General features: G+C 34.4%; 1 protein-coding gene across 3 annotated transcripts in view; it reads right to left on the bottom strand.

Moving 5' to 3' along the window:
- Positions 1 to 5,505: 5,505 nt before the first annotated feature.
- The window catches only part of LOC126886732 (apoptosis-stimulating of p53 protein 2), a 953,306-nt gene continuing 941,239 nt past the window's right edge, over positions 5,506 to 17,572 (bottom strand). For all 3 annotated transcript variants that reach the window (XM_050653743.1, XM_050653745.1, XM_050653744.1), the window contains 4 exons: positions 15,725 to 16,222; positions 14,290 to 14,511; positions 12,339 to 12,538; positions 5,506 to 7,335 (listed from right to left, as the gene is read on the bottom strand). In XM_050653743.1, coding sequence (XP_050509700.1) covers positions 7,303 to 7,335; positions 12,339 to 12,538; positions 14,290 to 14,511; positions 15,725 to 16,222 — 953 coding nt within the window. In that variant the 3' untranslated portion in view covers positions 5,506 to 7,302. The remainder of the gene's footprint in view (positions 7,336 to 12,338; positions 12,539 to 14,289; positions 14,512 to 15,724; positions 16,223 to 17,572) is intronic.

The raw sequence follows: 17,572 nt of genomic DNA, 5'->3' as shown, positions 1-17,572 counted from the left end.
TGTACTTATTACATGGGCTGCCTTCGGTAGATTAAATAACATTTTCAAGTCTAATATTCCAGTTTGTTTAAAAAGAAAGGTCTTTGACCAGTGTGTTTTGCCGGTTCTTACATATGGTGCAGAAACACTAACTCTGACAAAAAGAACAATAAATAAAATAAGAGTTACACAACGCGCTATGGAAAGATCAATGTTAGGTATTACCATCAGAGATAAAGTACCAAACCTAGAAATAAGAAGAAGAACAGGAGTCACGGAGGCAGTTGAAAGAATAGCCATGGCTAAATGGGCTTGGGCAGGACATGTTGCCAGACTGACGGATGACAGATGGACCAAAAAGATTCTGGAATGGCGACCAAGGCAGGAGGCATATCGAAGCAGAGGACGACCACCGACTAGATGGACGGATGATATCAAGCGCATCACCACAAATTGGATGCAAGAAGCTCAAGATAGAAATAGGTGGAAATTTTTACGGGAGGCCTACGTTCAGCAGTGGACAAATATAGGCTAGTTGATGATGATGATGACTTATTATATAAATTTAAATATTTATTCATTAATATTATTTATTTGTTATTAATACAGAATTGTTTAGACCAAAGAAAAAATGTTTTTATCTGTTTCATCGATTATGAGAAAGCATTCGATGATCTATATTGGAACAGGACAGCAACAGTATATCCTTAAAATTTCAGCGAAACAGAAGGTTTCTCAATTAAAAAGATGTAAGGCAGGGTTGTGTAGTTTGTCCAATGTTGTTTAACTTATATGCAGAAAAAGCCTTCGCAGAAGCAGTGGCAGCCTCTAATACATAATGGTATTAGAGTAAATGGCATATTAATTAACAACATCAGGTATGCCGATGACACAGTGATAGTGGCAGATAGGATCGAATATCTTCAATGCCTTTTAGATTATTATCTAACTCTTGCAAGTGAAGCTTTTGGGTTTGAAAATATATCAAGAAGACAAAAACAATGATTATAGGTAGAAATAATTACCCAAACGCAAAGATATATGTAGCTAGAGAAGAAATCGAACAAGTCGAACAGTTTAAATATTTGGGTTTTCTGCTATAAACGAGAGTTGGAGCCTGAGACAAATAAACAGACAAATAGATTAGGCAGCGGTTTTCAATCTGTGGTACATGTACCACTGGTGATACATAGTATCATTATTTGCGGTGGTACACAAAACACAAGAAAAATTAAAATATGTAGTACTTAGTAAGTCTTGATAATAGAAAGGATTGAAAAAGTTCAAAAACGATTTCTAAGATTTTTATACCTAAGGAAAAAACGAGGAATATCCATATATAGTCCATTCTCTCACGGTTTTTGCTCTAAATTTTAAAGAACCGCTTGGATTGACATGAAATTTGGCATACGTATAGCTTACATGTCAAAGAAAAAAAGTGATATTGTGCCGATGTGTGCTTTTGCCCTGGGGGTGACTTTGACCCCCTCTTGGGGGTGAAAAAATATATGTCCAAAATAAGTCCGGAAATGGGTAAACTGACTAATTTTAAGTAACTTTTGTTCTATAGAGCTTTTTCGCCAAGTCAACACTTTTCGAGTTATTTGCTAGTGAATATGTTCATTTTTCAACAAAATAACCACATTTTTAGACGGTTTTTCGCAAATAACTCAAAAAGTAAGTATTTTGTCGAAAAAAACGTTCCTAGCAAAAATATAGCCTATAAAAAAGTAAAAAAAAATGGTGTACGCGTTAGGTCTCTGGATCTTGTAGAACCAGAGTTATAGCCAATGAAAAATAGATTCATATTCACCAAATTTCAAATAGAATATTTCGACGTGAAATATCCAAAAAATTAAGCACTTCTTTGGGAAAACCCATTTTAACTTTTTTAAAGTGTTTAAAAAAGCTTTATTTCTGTTTTTACAAAAAGTTTCTAGCATTAAATTTAAGCAAGTTACGCTCAAAATAAAGTTGGTCCCTTTTGTTTTTGCAAAAAAAAATCGGGAAGACCACCCCCTTATTAGAAACTTAAATGAAATTAATCATTACCGCTCCACAAATTATTTTACTTATGTTGTGTTTATATGGTCTGTAAGTTTCATCGATTCAAAGTGCTCATTTTTGAAAAAATTTGGTTTCAAATTAAAATTTTTAAAAATTTAAATTTTGAAAAATATGCTTTTTTTCAAAATAACTTAAAAATTGTTACGAGATACCAAAAATCTCGAAAAACAAAAAAGTCAGCATTGCTTTTCTGAATATCATGTATTTTTTTGTTTTGTGTTAGACAAAAATTGATTAAGATTTGGTGTTTCTAAATTTGCATAGATTCGTGATCAGTGACTCGTTCAACCCCTTTTAACTACAGCCCTTTCAATAATAAGGACTTTGAACCGATGAAACTTACAGATCATATAAACAATATATACACGAGTCAAGAAAGTTGTGAAGTCGTAACGTTCATTTAAGATACTAATTGGGGGTGATTTTCTCGATTTTTTTACCAAAACAAAAAGGGACTAACTTTATTTTGAGCGTAACTTGTTTAATTTTGATGCTAGAAATTTTTTTAAAAAACAAAAATGAAGCTTCTTTTAAACACTTTAAATAAGTTGTAATGAGCTTTCCCCGAAATGTGCTTCATTTTTGGCTATTTCACGTTAAAGTATTTCATTTGGAATTTGACGAATATGAACCTATTTTTCATTAGCTATAACTTTGCTTCTACTAGGTGTGAAGACGTGATATGTACACCATTTTTTTTAATTTTTTACAGGCTATATTTTTGCTAAAAATGTTTTTTCGACAAAATAGTTACTATTTGAGTTATTTGCGAAAAACCGTCCAAAAGCGTGGTTATTTTGTTGAAAAAATAAACATATTCACTGCCAAATAACTCAAAAAGTATTGACTTAGTGAAAAAACTCTATAAAACAAAAGTTACTTAAAATTAGCCAGTTTATCGATTTCCTGACTTTCTTTAGACAAATATTTTTTCAACCCCAAGAGGGCTGAAAACCACCCCCAGGGCAAAAGCACATATCGGCACAATATCACTTTTTTTCTTTGACTTGTTAGCAGGAAGCAAGGTTTAGATATCTGGGAATTGATATAACCAGTTACGGAGATGTTGAAGAGGAAGTACGACAACAAAGCTTAAAAGCAAGTAAAGCGGCGGGATCTCTTAATGACACAATCTGGAAGAACAAACACTTAAGACAAGACACAAAAGCAAGAATCTATAAAGCAGCAATTAGACCTATATTAACATACACGGCGGAGACAAGGCCTGACACATCTAAAACGAGACGACTACTAGAAACAACAGAGATGAAAATGCTCCGACGAATATCAGGGAAAAGTCTGTCGGATAGGGAGAGAAGCGAAAACATAAGAAGATCATGCAATATAGAAGACATAAATGGATGGGTGACAAAACGGAAACAGGAGTGGAACGAACACATTAGTAGAATGGCAGAGGATAGGATAGTACGAATAGCACGAGATAAGTCACCAAATGGACGAAGAAGTATTGGCAGACCAAGAAAAAGGTGGTGCGATAACCTAAACAATTTAGGAGGATAATATTGAAGAAGAAACAGGCTTTAAAGCCTACATACAAGAAGGAAGAAGAAGAAGAAGACTTGTTAGCTATGTATATGCCAAATTTCATGTCAATCCAGGCGGTTCTTTAAAATTTAGAGGTTTTGCAATATTTTACCGTTAAAGAACGGACTAATATGGTCTCTTACAGGGTAATGTTGGATTCATTTCAGTTGCAGTCACTTGCCACTAGAAGAAACAGTCAGGCCATTATGTTTATATACTTAATTGTTAACAGTATTAAGTACACAGACTGTGATTTAATTGAGTTTATTTACTTTAGTGTACCTAAGAGTAGGTTAAGGATAACCACCCTAGATCTTTTTATACAAATTCTTATAGAAATATGTCACCAGTAAATAATATGTTAAAAGTCTGTAATGAAGTATTCAATGGACTGACTGATATAGTCATATTTAATGTAAAAATCAGGGACCTTGGGACATTGCTTGCACAGCGTTAGGTTTAAGGGATTTCATAAAACACAAATACTCTCTTCCTTTTCTCATTTACTTACTTTATTAGTTTTAGGTTTATATTCTTAGTTAGTACTTTACTGTACATGTAATTACTATTAGTTTATAGTGTTTGTAAAGTTTCAAATAAATAAATAAATACAATCTAAAAATATAGGTGGTACCAAAAATAATAAAAGGAACGTAAGTGGTACATGACTCAAAAAGGTTGAGAACCGCTGGATTAGAGTATAGATATATGGGATCACTCACAGGAAATAAAATGTAGAATAGAGAAGGCTAGGAGTGCATTCAATAACATGGCCAAACTCTTTAAAAGCCACAACCTTAATCTGAAGATAAAAATAAGGCTCCTACGATGTTATATCTTCTTAATATTGTATTACGGAGTTGAATCCTGGACACTCACTGAAGCAATGGAGAAAAAACTTGGAAGTCTTCGAGATGTGGCTATACAGGCGAATCCTAAGGATATCATGGACGGACAAGATAACCAACGAGACCGTATTACGAAGAATTGGGAAAGAAAGAGAGGTGATGTATACCATTAAAAGGAGAACATTAGAATATCTCGGACACACAGAATAAGAAACTGCACTAAATACAGATTACTGAAGGTAATCCTTCAAGATAAAGTATTCGGAAAGCAAGGAATTGGGAGAAGAAGAATATCATGGTTAAAGAACCTGAGGAAATGGTTCTCCACAACAACAACTAATCTATTTAAAACATCAGTTAATAAAATAATTATAGCCAGAATGATCGCCAATATTCGAAACGAATAGGCACTAAAAGAAGAAGAAGACTAAAGATATAGGTATATGTTTCTGCTTCTGTTATTATTTTTTGGAATAGGTATCTTGTAGAGTCATCCTGTAAGCTTACGATTTTTATCTTTGTTGTGTATTACGGTGTTTTGTTATCACATAGGTACACGTGTTTTCGTTCTGATTTTGCACAATATCAATTTATGATTGCTTCTCATTTCTGCCGATGTATTCTGCTATATTAACACGTTGACGGACAGTGCGTCAAATGTATAAGCAAGTGTTGTGACACTATATAATATGTATTTTGCAAAGTAGAATAGGGAAATTGCTGTATTTATTTTAGCGCTTATAGTTTATAAAAACAATAATTACAAAAATAACATTTTTGTAAACATGTGGAGGATGACCATAGACATCGCGACACATTTAATATGCATCTGTAGATATAATGACACCGATTTTTTGTCACAACTCATTTTTCCAAAAATGTCCTCTATAGACGTCGTGTCACATTACAACAATTGAAATTAGACGTCTATAGACGTCGTGTCACATTACAACAATTGAAATTAGACGTCTATAGACGTTATGTCCGCAAACGTGTTAATAATTGTAGATTGGAAATAGTAGATATGCGATACAACCTGGAGGCTGGTTGAGAAATAAAACAAAACTTTGTATGTCAATAATTTTATTTTTGTAAATATCCTCATATTTATATATTTACAATTTCAAATATATATATGAAATTAACGATTAGTTTTTTTAAAGCAATAAATGTTAAAAATAACTATATGAACATTTATATATAAAAGAGAGAACCTTTTACTGAACAATATATAAATATATATTGAGCAAAGGTGATAAATATTATGTATATATAATATATATTTTCCTTTCGCGTTAATTTGATGTGTAGAGTGTCGCAAAATATCTCTTGTTTCTTACCGTGTCCCACTTACGTCATCAACAACTTAATAATTAAATCATAGAGCCACCAAACCTATCTAATAGGGCAATTCCTCGCTTTTCTTTTTTCGTACCCTTGACATATGACGTTTAATATTTCTACGTCATAATATATGTCATTGGTACATATAATTGTGATATACCGTACCAATGACGTAAGAGGTCTATATTATATTATACGTCATACGTCAAGGGTACAATAAACGCAGGACAAATGTTTTTACTTCTATTTTAACAATTTGATACACAAAAACGGTGATTTTATACTGAAAACTTATTCGTTTTAAATATATTTACATATGTATAACTTATTTTATATAATATGAAATTTTATTCATTATTTTTATTTTAAATAATTTAATACGTATAAAGGCTAAATGAACAAATATTCTTTCTAAGCTCATAATTCAATTGCTGACAGTCAATCGCAATAGTGGTATTCCCGATATTTCTAGTAAGGGAGTATTCATTGAATATCTACTTTTCATCCATTAGAAAAATAAGTATGTATTGCATAATATAAAACCTACCATGTTGGAATGGATTAATACTGCAGATTTTCAATGACGTAGGTCGGATTTGGTAAGAAAACCTATATGTATTTTTAAAACATCGCTTGTACTTCAATTACTTACTGCAAATAATAGATACAGGATGCTTATTTATTAACTGTGAATGACGTCCTTCTGAAAAATTTTATACCTACACATAAAACTTACAGAATGTAAGGGACTTTCCATTTCAAATTGGACTGCCTCGTTCGTTACTATTAAAGCAATGCAATAGATTCTTGTGATTGAATGTGGTAGTTGTGTTAGCCTGTTACTAGCTGCAGCTGTTGCAACCAGACCGCCAAAGACAACTAATGAAGGAATACCGACGAGCCGTTCTGTCCCTACCACAAAAAGCGCCAAAAACGAGCAGAATGAATTCTAGATTTTTTAAAAATTTCTCTAGAATCTGGGGAAAGTTGATTTTCGATCACATTCTAACACATAGGCTCTTATGGAAGGCGCTGTTGCCATATGTTGTGAAATGCCCAGTTTTTCAGGGATCTAGAGAAATTTTATTTTTGTGGTCCCGTAACGGCATAGCCTCATGACTAATGTAGAAGGAAACTCAATGGGAAATTATTCTAAACTGTTGAATTTCTGAATCAAGTCAATAGAATAATAAATTTGTACTCAAAGGTTGTCCAATGCGAGACGTAAAGCCCCAATGTTACTACCTTAAATTAATTGGTTTGTTTCTTCAGTTATAATTTTTTGCGACGCTCAAATGTTACGATGAATAATTTCTAGCTCTACTATAAGAGAGATATGAAAAAATAGTGATAAAATTGTGTAAAAATGATAATAACTGATCAAACTCTTTCCTTCTTCGTTTTCATATACAAGAAGGGTTAAAAATATAAAATATTTTTAAATGTCCTAAAAATATAAAATATTTTTGTTCTCCTATACCCAAAATAATGTACTTAATATTGCAAGGAACACCGTCTGCTAGTCTTCGTTCTTCGGCACTCTTGGATAAAGCTGAAAAAAAGAAAGTATAATTAGAATTGGTTATAAAATGGGGTAAAAATTGATATAACTATGTAGTTGTATGATGCGTTGCATATATAATAGAAAATCGTGTCCCAAGTGTGCCCAAATAAATACAAACATTTATGGATGTTTAAATGGATATATATAAAATAATTACGGAAGGGGTAGAACCTATTCGCTGTGAGCCAATAAGTAGAGGAGATTAAATCATTTTCGCCAGCGCCATTAGCGGCAGTTTTGTGCATTTAATTTGAACAATTTTAACAGAAAAGTATAAGTTTCAAACCACGAGAGAGCGCTACTGGCGAAACTTGCAGCGAATATATAGGACTTTTCAACGCTTCTCATTTTTGTTTCGAGCTTCCGTCATATGTCGTATATTAGTATTATACACGGATTCTACGACATGATAGAAGATCGAAACAAATGAGAAGCGTTGATAAGCCCTATAGGGCTTATCATCGATTGTCATTTGTTTCGAGCTTCTGTCATATGTTGTATAATCTGTGTATAATATTAATATACACGGATTATACGACATTTGACAGAAGCTCGAAACAAATGACTGTGAATGAAAAGCCCTATTGGAATTTTGTACTTGGAAACTTTGGTTCACAATATCAGTGGGTAGTGACTCAGGTTGTCAACTGTCATTTGTCATCTTTCTTACTGTAGAATAAGTATTTAAATAATTCACTGCGAACTCTTAATTACCATAACTGGGGAACAATTTCGAACATGTTATGGATATGTCTTTTTGATATACTTTTGGGTAGGATACAAAAATACAATACAATAATCAGTTTAGGGAAAATAAATGTTAATATATCATACTTCTTAGTATTCATCACTGTCTTCCACCATTACGGTATAACATCTGTATTGTCAAAGATAACCATGGTTATCTATACGAGGGGTGAAGTCATAACACGGATCCATATTCTATGATATCGGATGGTAAAATGTTATATCCACTCTATTCTTTTTTATGGTGCGAAAGCTTGGACTATTAATGTCGACTTAATGAAAAAGCTGGAAGCTTTTGAGATGTGGCTTTTTAGGAGAATTTTGAAAATACCATGGACCGATCATATTACAAACGAAATGCTGTTGCACAGAATGGGAAGAGACAGAGACATTTTGACCACCATTAAAAGGAGAAAGGCAGCATATTGGGGGCACATACAAATATCTTAGCTGAAAAACATTCGCGACTGGACCCTTAAAGTTAAACACACAGACGCTTTTAAGAAAAGCAGAAGATAGAGACGAATTTGCAATGGTTATGGCCAACCTTCGTTAGTGGAGTCGGCGCTAGAAGAATATTGACAGAGAGTTTTGTAAGATGTTCTACGCTTGATGATGTTTGCCAAATATCTTCCATGCCATAAATAGTATATTAAGCGCTGTTTCACATTATAAGAATTTAAGGTTGCGAGGGTTAGAACGCACGACGACATTTCAATGGTGGCGCATGTAATCATATGGCGCCTTTCTCACTAGACGGTGGTTGGAACGTTCGGTAAAGTCGCCGTGTTTATGTCATCCCTTGCTACAACCTGTTCTTTTAAAGATAGAAACTTGACGAGAAATGCTTGGAATGGTGTATGCCGTGCACTTAACAGTGCATTTGACGAATTAGGTGATAAAGGAAAAAACACATTTGGTAAGTACAGCGAAATTATTTATATGTTACTGATAACAACAATAATTAAAACTGCTAAGTATATTATAATAAACTTTATTTTACATAGTTGCAATTAACGTTGAGTATAGAGGGAGTTCCGTCAATATGTGTAAATATAAAAATATATAAATCGTATCTTTTTGCGTTAATAGGATGGACAAAATAAATTCGGTTACTCTTATTTCTTTTTCTTGGACGATAAATTCACCACAACGCTATAATTTGATTTCGCTCCATATGATATAACTATACCTTTTATTCTAATTCCTATTTAGTTTTATAGGGTAAACGACTCGGTGAAGACTGGAGTAGGGAGGCGGTCACGTCTTGTGTGGAATTATCTAAAAACAACATTTAAAACGAGGGGAACAATATTTAAAAATGAGTGGATGAGTGTCTTTTAAATTCTGTACATGACAAACATAGATTGTAATGTTGTTCTAAAGCTGTTTCCTTGTGGAATTTTTGTAATAAACTATTCTAAATGGGAAATAAGCCACAACTTAACTAAAAAAATAATTTTATTAACGTTTCGACACCCAAATCGGATGTGGAAACGTTAATAAAATCATTTTTTTTTTAGTTCAATTGTGGCTTATTTCCCGTTTAGAATAGTTTATTACATATATTGTATGAGCTAATCCAAGATCCCACAAATAACTTAGTAGAACAACGATTATAAAAACAAATTAAGACTTTTAATTAAAAACATAAGAAATAATAACTGACAAAATAGAAATTGCAAATTATGTAATTAAATACGCATTACAGTACATTAGGACAAAAGTATGGACAAAAATACCCATTTGTAATGATACATCCTAATGATACATATCAGACATCGTATCATGTACCTACCTCAGCCACAAAGTGTAAATAAAAATAATATACCAAACAACACAGCAAAATATCTTCGTGTAACTCAATTCTTATTGTGTGAAAAGGACAAGTGCGTCAAAACTACCGCACGAGAAAACCCTCGCACGTTCAAAATTCTTATAATGTGAAACAGCCCTACGGCAGCCACATGCGAACAACAACCTATGGTTCTGTTGTCGTTTACGCAACTACAGCAGTATAGTTTAATACTTTCCATACCATCTACGTTTGGCTCATAATGCAAATAATATTTAGGAATAGCTTTGCTGTTGATGTGCCACGACTTTACTTCAAATCTAATCATTTCTCGCTGTCCGTTGCAATAATTTAAGTTATCGTCTTCTTGGATCATTTCAGCTAATTAAGATACTGCTTGGTGTAGTTGGTACAATCCAGTAAAGAATATTTTCAACCGTTCAGTTGAAAAATCAGGAAAGTCAGTTATCTAATCCGAAGATACTTGAGTATTGGGACCGTGCAAGTTCGGAAAAGCGACACCTGGTTTCATAGCTCGGCAACTTTTTTCGCACTTTTAATTATATTGGCCAATCATATTGGTCCTGGTTGCTGGATAATTGTCAAGGCCGTAGCCCAAAAAAAAATTATAAGAAGAAAAAGTAAGATTTAGGTTATGTTATTAAAAGGTAAACAATTGTATGTAGTAAATAAAATTAATTATTAAAATGCAGTAAGTACTGCAAGCAAAATACACTTAATTCAATATACTTTTATATAATAATTGCATATCATATCAATATTTTGAGCAACATATAATTTTTCTTCTTCAATGACAGTAGGTATGAAATATACGTCAATTTGACAATTTCAATTGACAATATGAATTATTTAAGAAAGTTACAAGATTTCTCCGCTATTCGCGCACGATCGTTTCTCGTATCCCCTCCAAGTACTTGCACACCGCGAATAAATACACTCCTGGCAAAAAAAAATGGGACACCTTAAAAATGGGTCATTTTTGAATCTCCTAAACCTGTTGTCCGATTTTAGTGATTTTTTTAATATGTTATAGCGTTATTCTCTGAGAATATCGATGTAGTAATAGTGTTGCTGAACAGGTAAATGTCATTGTATACTGGGTTTAACAATAATACTGTTTTTTCCTGAAAGTTCGTAACACCCTGTGGAATATTCTAGCATTTAAAAAATATTGAAATTAAAGCTAAACTATAGCCTTAGCCGTTCTTAACATTCTGATTTTTGACGCATGCACTTATGTTGGTTAATGAAAAAGTTAGGTACTTTGACAACCAGCCAGGTTCTTCATCAATACAGGGTGTTTCTAAATAAGTGCGACAAACTTTAAGGGGTACTTCTGTATGAAAAAATAATGACCGTTTGATTTATAAACATATGTCTGCAAATGCTTCGTTTCCGAAATACAGGATGTTGAATTTTTTCTTACACACTGACGATTTAGTTATTGCTCTAAAACCGGTTGAGATATGCAAATGAAGTTTGGTGGGTTTTAGGAGGCAGTTATCGAGCATTTTTTGACATACAATTATGTATTTTATATTCACCACTGGCGTGCATACGGGTCATATTACCTGTATGCACGCCAATGGTGAATATAAAATTTTTATTAGTATGTCAAAAAAAGTGAAATAACTATCTCCTAAAACCTTCCAAATTTCATTTGCATATATCTCAACCGGTTTTAGAGCAATAAATAAATCGTCAGTTTGTAAGAAAAAATTCAACATCCGTATCTTGGAAACGAAGCATTTGTGGACATATGTTTATAAAGCAAACTGTCATTATTTTTTCATGCAGAATTAACCCTTAAAGTTTGTTGCACTTATTTAGAAACAACCTGTATTGATGAAGAACATGGCTAGTTGTCAAAGTACCTAACTTTTTCATTATCCAACATAAGTGAATGAGTCGAAAAGCGTTAAGAAAGGCTAAGGCTATAGTTCAGCTTTTTTTAAATATTTTTTAAATACTAGAATATTCCACAGGGTGTTACGAACTTTCAGGAAAAAACAGTCTTATTGTTACACCCGGTATACAATGACATTTACCTGTTCAGCAACACTATTACTACATTGATATTCTCAGAGAATAAGGCTATAACCATATTAAAAAAATCACTAAAATCGGACAACAGGTTTAGGAGAATCAAGAAATCAAAAATGACCCATTTTTAAGGTGTCCCATTTTTTTTGGCCAGGAGTGTACTTATAAAAACATTTGAAAACCGAGTTTTTCGCATAAGACGAGGTTGCATATATTTCTCTACGGGTGGAAAACACGTCACCTCATGTTTTTGAAGAGCAGACTTTGAACCGTGCCATTTAATGGCGTATAAAGGCAAAAAATGAGAAGAATCAAGCAAAACCATCCAAAAAGTATTAAAAATCGGGTTAAAAAGCAATGTTTATGTAATAAATATTTTACTTACGCCTAGCAAATTGCGTGGAATGTACCCTTCTCTATCCCCTAACAGAGACCACCACCATTCTCGTTCGTTCTCATCTCCTTTCCTCAGAACTGTGATTTGGTCTCCTTCTTTAAAACTCAATTCGTCAGGTTGTTGTGCCGTATAGTCAAATACAGAATACACTACACCACCCGATAGTATGCCTAACTTTTCTTGAACGCCTACAAAAAAACAATATCATTAAATAAAGTACAAGGCATCTGATAATAATAATGATATTTTTTTCTGTTTACTATACAGTTTATATAACGCAAAAGATGGAAAACATTATACCTTGTGAAATAAAAAGAGATAAATCTAGTAGACGTGGGAAATTATCGATAAAAAACTATAAATTTACATTACATTACCACTATTGATAGTTTCCCATCTTTAGACTTATCGGACGAGTATGGCAACTTACATTTACGTATTACAAAATTCTGTAATAATTATAGTCACCTCTAGTAGTTTCACCTCTTTTTATTTCACAACATATTGTTTTCCATCTTTTGCGTTATTTTGCCGGTTCTTAGCGCACTTATCACTGTAGGTATACATAATAATTTCCAGAATTTTCTGTCGAAGCAATCTTCAGTTTTTAAATCTATCTCTGGCAGTCATTGCATCTTCGACATCTTCTTTCCAGATACGTTTTCTTCTAGATTCCGGACGGAGTCCGTTTTCTATCTTCTTTGGGAATCTATTTTCAGGCATTCTTCTGCAGGTGTCGATACCTGTTTAGTCTTTTGGCTTCAATTGTATCTATTATGTCTAGGTCTAGATCAATTTCCATTTCTCTCCTAATATATTCGTTCGTCAACCTACCAAGTCTAGTAGTAAGCCGGTAACATTGTTTCCAATGGTTAATTTCCATGGCCTTAATTTTTTATTTATTTCCCAGAGTTCGGCGCCGTACAACGCAATGTTATTTTTATTTTATTTTATTACTCCACAATAGTCCTTGTAGCTGTGCAGTAACTCATCTTGTTTGGCCAATCCTGGAATATATTTCTTCGCTACGCTGTGCTTTTGATGTTATTTGGATTCTCAAGTATTTGAAGGTTTCAGTTGATTTTATATTCAAATTTCAATTTGTAGGCTTATTGGTTTTTCTCCTGCAACTAAGTACTCGATTTTTTTAATAATAATTGTGATGCTCCACTTGGTGCACTCCCCTTCCAGTTTTCTAAGCGTATACACTATCACTATTACTCTCTTCTTCAGCTAGAACGGCTTATCTCAACTACAATGTATCGGCTATAATCCCTCATCTTCGCTTGGAATGGCCAAATTGCAGCGCTTTCTTCTCCATACTGGGAGCGCTTCATTCAGATATATTTTGGAGAGTGTAGGTCCTAGGCAACAGCCCTTACTAATAGGAATTTCTCTAGATAAATTGTTTCCAGTTTTATTGTTTTCCGCCATATTTTTGTAAAGCTGTTGTACTACTTTTATATATTTTTTCCTTTTCCTTGTTTTTCCATTGCTATCCAGAGCATTGAAAGTGGTACATACACTATGGTGTGCCTTTGTCAGATCTATAAAGACTATATGAGTTAAAAGGTTGTAGGCTAATATTTTCCCAACAAGCTGCTTTCGTTATACCTTGTGGTCTGCATGCTTTAAGATTTTTTAGAGTTCGTATTGCATTCTCGACTTCCTGTACTGTTATTTCATCGTCTTCATCGTAGTCTACTTCATATGTTGTTGTACTGATGTTCGTGAATTGCGGTCTTGTTTCAGTCAAAAGTTGCGAGTAATGTTCGTTCCAAGATCTGTCTTCTATTAAATCTATTCCAATATCTTCTTTTCTGTTTGTATTCCGGTTTTTTACCCTTTTCCATGCTTCTCTTGATCTTGTTGACACTATAAATTTATTGAGCTCTTCGCATTTACTTTTAATAATGTTAAATTGATAATCTTTACTCACTGTATAAATACTCTGAACACCCGTCGAATCCCTCCTCGTCCTCCTCGCATTTCTCTGCTGCAGTTTCATGGTCGCTGAGAGTCGTGGCAAAGATGCAAGCTCCATGCTCCACCAAAAATTTCACCATGGTCAAGTTGTTACAACTGGCTGCGCAGTGCAGAGGCGTCCATCCGTCGCTGTCTTGCGCGTTCACGTCGCAGCCGAATTCCACCAAGAATTTTACTAAAATAATAAAAATATACATAAGTGAGGTTCTAAGGTGATAAGGGTAGTTCATACTAATTGACCATGTAGAATCTTATGTATACATTGGCATCAACGTAAATGCAAAATGGGAACAATATAAAAATAGACAGTAAGCGAGGGCCAGGCAGGAGAAGACACACGGACTTACATATGTCGAACTATTCAGAAGTGCCGTAAGCAAGATCAGAATTGCCATGTTAATAGCCAACGTTCGCAACGGACAGGGCACTTAACACATTCACGGACACGCTTTACATGTAGCCAAGTCTTCTTATGGAGTAAGTGACTTCATAAGCAGTTGTATCCGTGAATGTGTTAAAAAAGAATGTAATGATATGATGCCTGCAGCCCGGCGTTCCGCAGATCCACAACAGAGGATCGAACGCGTTTCCATATCGGCGCAACCCCCCTACGTGCCACCTCTCCCACGAAACCAAATAGTGATGGCTAGCGATAGTGTATTTAAGACGAGAGGAAGGAGAATCATGAAATCAGCTCCCCTCGGTGTACTGAACCGGGAAGAACTCAAACGGCAGATATGCAATGGAATGAATTGGAACTCTGTCGAGGTGGGCGCGCTCTTAGTGAACTGTAACCGCAGTGAGCGGCAGCTGACACCTCCAACCCGGAGCGGCAAGAACGATAGCACGACATAAATAAACAAAAACAACGAATCTCGTTTTAGGTTTCTTCTAGTTCATAGAACAGGTGAGATCTTTATCATGCGCATCTTTAATGCGCATCTTTAATGTGGTAATCATCCAGTGGCTTTCCACATCTCAATGCCGTTGACTTTTTAGCTCTTCAGGCCTTTGGAGTCGGTTGCTCAGCTCTAGGGCAATGAAGTGCCATACCACGAGCACCCCCACGAATGTGACGGATTGTATATACCGGTAATCGTTCGGTTCATTTAATATTTCTATAATTTATAGTATCCAATAATAGACCCAGGATCATTTCTCTTTATTAGCGTTCTGTTGTCCGTCATCAAGAAGGACGTGGGAAGGGAAACTTTGGTAATTAGGTGGTAGAATGGGTCTAGATTCTAGGACATAATTTCTCCCAGGTACCAGGAGATTGGGAGATAATTAGCGATATATAAGTGTTTAAAAGCTCATATTAGTTACTTCCTAAGAGTTAATGACAATAACTGCGTCTACATTAAAAAAATTCCAGTGATAGAACTCACCTATTTCTAGATGTCCAGCACAGATGGCGTTGTGTAGAGCCGTTATTCCCTCATCATTGGCAGCGCTGGGGTTCGTTACCTGTGTGGCCGTCTTCTTAACCAACTCCAATTCTCCCTCCAAACTAGCGTCTAACAATAACGCCAGTGGATCAAAACTCACCCTCCTAGAGAGATTCGGCTTACCAGTTTGCTTCAAATTACCCTTTTTACATCTGCGAATGACGTTATCGTATCCCTTGTCTTCGTGATCAGCTTCGTCGGAAACGGACGATTTGTCAGTTTCGTCTTTTTCTTCTGCGTGGGGTTTGTCTAGATTAAGCTCTGAAAAGTTATTGATCAATGGCAGCGATTCGATTCGTCTGCTGGAGAGGCCGTTCTGCATGGATGTTTGTGATCTCAGTTTTGGTTGTTCGCTGAATGGTTGCTTCTTTATCGTTAGAGGCTTCGCCTTGATGATCATTTCGCTTTTGCTGATTGTTGTAGATGTTGGAATAGAAACTAAAAAATAAAAAAATAAGATAAGACCTAATCTACAATACTTTTTCGCTAAGAGTAAACGTAACATGTCTATATACAATGGCACCTTAAAGGAAAGTATTTTAAAAATCAAAAGTCTAATAAGTCAGGCAATAAAATTCGAAATTATTTATCCTCTGGTTGGAAAAATAAAGCACAACAGAGTGGTGAAATACTCGACAAGGGAAACCTAAATTGCATTTAACTTCCTGTCATTCACCGTGATAATAATTTTAGCGAACTATTTCCTTTAATATCCACCAAACGTGAATAAAGTAGGCATAATCTAAAAGAAAAGATGGTTCAGATTTGATTACAGTACAGAGGTAATTATTTTGATAATTCCCCGGAAAGGATGAAAGGATTTGATTTCAGTTCAGTGCCTCTACCCAGGTGCTCCGATGAGGAAACGGTTATTCCGAAATACGTATAAGCACATAGTAGAGGCTCTGTACTGTACAAATCTGAACCATCTTTTCTTTTCTTTTAGTTTATACTTTATTCACCTTTGGTTGATATTAAAAAAAAAGAATGTTTGTGTACTTTGTACGCACGTAAGAAGTTATACTTCTATTATAATATAATTTCAACGAAATAAATATACCTACTTAACAGTTACAATACAAAAAATTAACAATAATTACCAAAAATGAACCAAAACCTAACAATGCCAAATATTAAAAAAAAAAAAAAAGAAAAAAGTATGAATCGTCCGGGATTTGAACCCGCAATCTCGCGATTTTTTGATCTCTGGTCCAATGCTCTACCAACAAGGCCATCAAGCCGCATGCTACTTACCTTTCAGATATACATAATTATACATCACGGTGACAAGTGAAATATAAAAATAGATGTTTTATTATTTTACGCCAAAGGAAGACAAATCCAAAGACACAAAATTATAATAAAAAACCTTTTAAACCACTAGGTCTGGATCCCGCGTATGAAAAATAAGTTGATTAATAGCAAGCTGAAAATTTGTTAATAGCTGAAGGGTGTCTAGTCGGATAAACTTTGATGTATGGGAACACTGTAACAGGGGCAGTTTTAATTGTGGAACAGGTTAAAAATTTGGAACGGTCAGACCACGAAAACGGCACATTTATTTTGTCCGACAGAACAGACTTAAACTCTCCGAACAGAGATTAAACTCTCATGCAAAAATCAGACTGCTATTTAACACCTGTCATAATTCCTGTCATTTGACATATTCTACATGTTCCACTCATTAAAACGCCCATTTGGTGATAAATAGCAGTCTGATTTTTGCATGAGAGTTTAATCTCTGTTCGGAGAGTTTAAGTCTGTTCTGTCGGACAAAATACATGTGCC

This window comes from Diabrotica virgifera, chromosome 6 (genome assembly GCF_917563875.1).
Source record: "Diabrotica virgifera virgifera chromosome 6, PGI_DIABVI_V3a".
Taxonomy (NCBI): Eukaryota; Metazoa; Arthropoda; class Insecta; order Coleoptera; family Chrysomelidae; genus Diabrotica; species Diabrotica virgifera.
Note: the sequence above shows the minus strand (reverse complement) of the source record. Positions and strands in the feature narration are given on the sequence as shown.